Source organism: Mus caroli, chromosome 9 (assembly GCF_900094665.2).
Source record: "Mus caroli chromosome 9, CAROLI_EIJ_v1.1, whole genome shotgun sequence".
Taxonomy (NCBI): Eukaryota; Metazoa; Chordata; class Mammalia; order Rodentia; family Muridae; genus Mus; species Mus caroli.
The window spans coordinates 91,392,306-91,393,584 of NC_034578.1; the positions used below are offsets into that span (position 1 = coordinate 91,392,306).

At 45.5% G+C, this 1,279-nt stretch overlaps 1 protein-coding gene across 1 annotated transcript in view; it reads right to left on the minus strand.

Moving 5' to 3' along the window:
• Positions 1-1,279, minus strand: part of Pls1 (plastin 1) — a 29,345-nt gene that overhangs the window by 24,898 nt on the left and 3,168 nt on the right. Inside the window, exon 3 of the mRNA XM_029481983.1 lies at positions 595-724. Coding sequence (XP_029337843.1) covers positions 595-724 — 130 coding nt within the window. The remainder of the gene's footprint in view (positions 1-594; positions 725-1,279) is intronic.

Below are 1,279 nucleotides of genomic sequence, written 5' to 3' on the forward strand. Positions count from 1 at the left end.
ACGACCCAGGGATCCAATCAGATCAGGCACATCAGGTGAAATGTCCCCTATGCATTTGGTGGCCTGATCAAAAACTGCATCAGTCTTGAAAAATGGAAGGGAAAAAAAATCCTTACAATAAGCAAGAATCTCCCCGTTCTCAGATCAGCCGCTACAAGCTAAGCATGTCACCAAAGAAAGTCACTCAAAGAGTGGTGACGAAGGCTGGGGTAGACAGCTACGGGACAGCACTCCCCAAGTGTGCCTGAGGCCCTGGATTTCATCCTCAGGGATCACTCCCCAAAATCCTTTACAATGCTCCCACCCAGAACCCACCCAGAGTGAACGCACACAGCATCCATTTTGTTTTCGATGGCTTCGGTTTGAGACATACAGTGGGGACATGAACGCAAGCATCCAGTGACGCCGGCATTTTTCATGTTGGCAGCGCTGAACGCGAGATATATTTAAATCCCAGTATAATTAACTCTGCAGCTTTTCTCTCCCTCCGCTGCCGTATGGAAAATAATGGCTTGAATCANAACGGCAGCTTAGGCTGGAAGACATTTACTAACGGCATCACGGACTGCCAGGACAGACTTGGAGGGGACATACCTGAGTACGAATGCTGGGTGCCCTCACTGGAGATGGAGGACGTCCCCCCGATGGCAGTGATCCCTTCCCTTTTGTTAATTATTTTTCGGAACGTTTTGCTGATATCTTTGCTTTTTAGCTCTTGCATCAGCTGGAATGGAGGACAGGTAAAACTGAGACACTCTAGTGACATGAACGACAGCTAAGGTTTGCATTTATCTGAAATGACACACATGTAAGCATGAACCGGGTGCTCTCGTGCTCGACGCCTGTATAAACAGGCAATTCTGCCATTTTACCGACCGCACAAAATGGACTAACATCTGTAACGCAACCACAAGAACACATTACAGCTAAGCTGAAACTGAACACACTGGCAATACTATTGTATAGCCAAAGTCTTTACTACTATAGACCACAAAATCATTGTATAATAAAGACATTAAAATACTCCAGTGAAGGCAAACTGCTCCCTGAACGTCCCCATGATAAATAGGTGTTCAAGTAAATAAGTCAGCATTTNTCGGACTATCTAGAGGCTTAACAAAAACTCCCTCTCCCTGTCATTCCCTGAGCTCTACAGAGAGCAGCAAGGCTAAATGAAGTANTAATTTCTACATGTAACAGTCGAGATGACTCTTTTGGGATCTAATCAGATCACCTCTTCCTAGTTCAGGGACCTCCTGGTGGTCAGGATAAAAAAAAA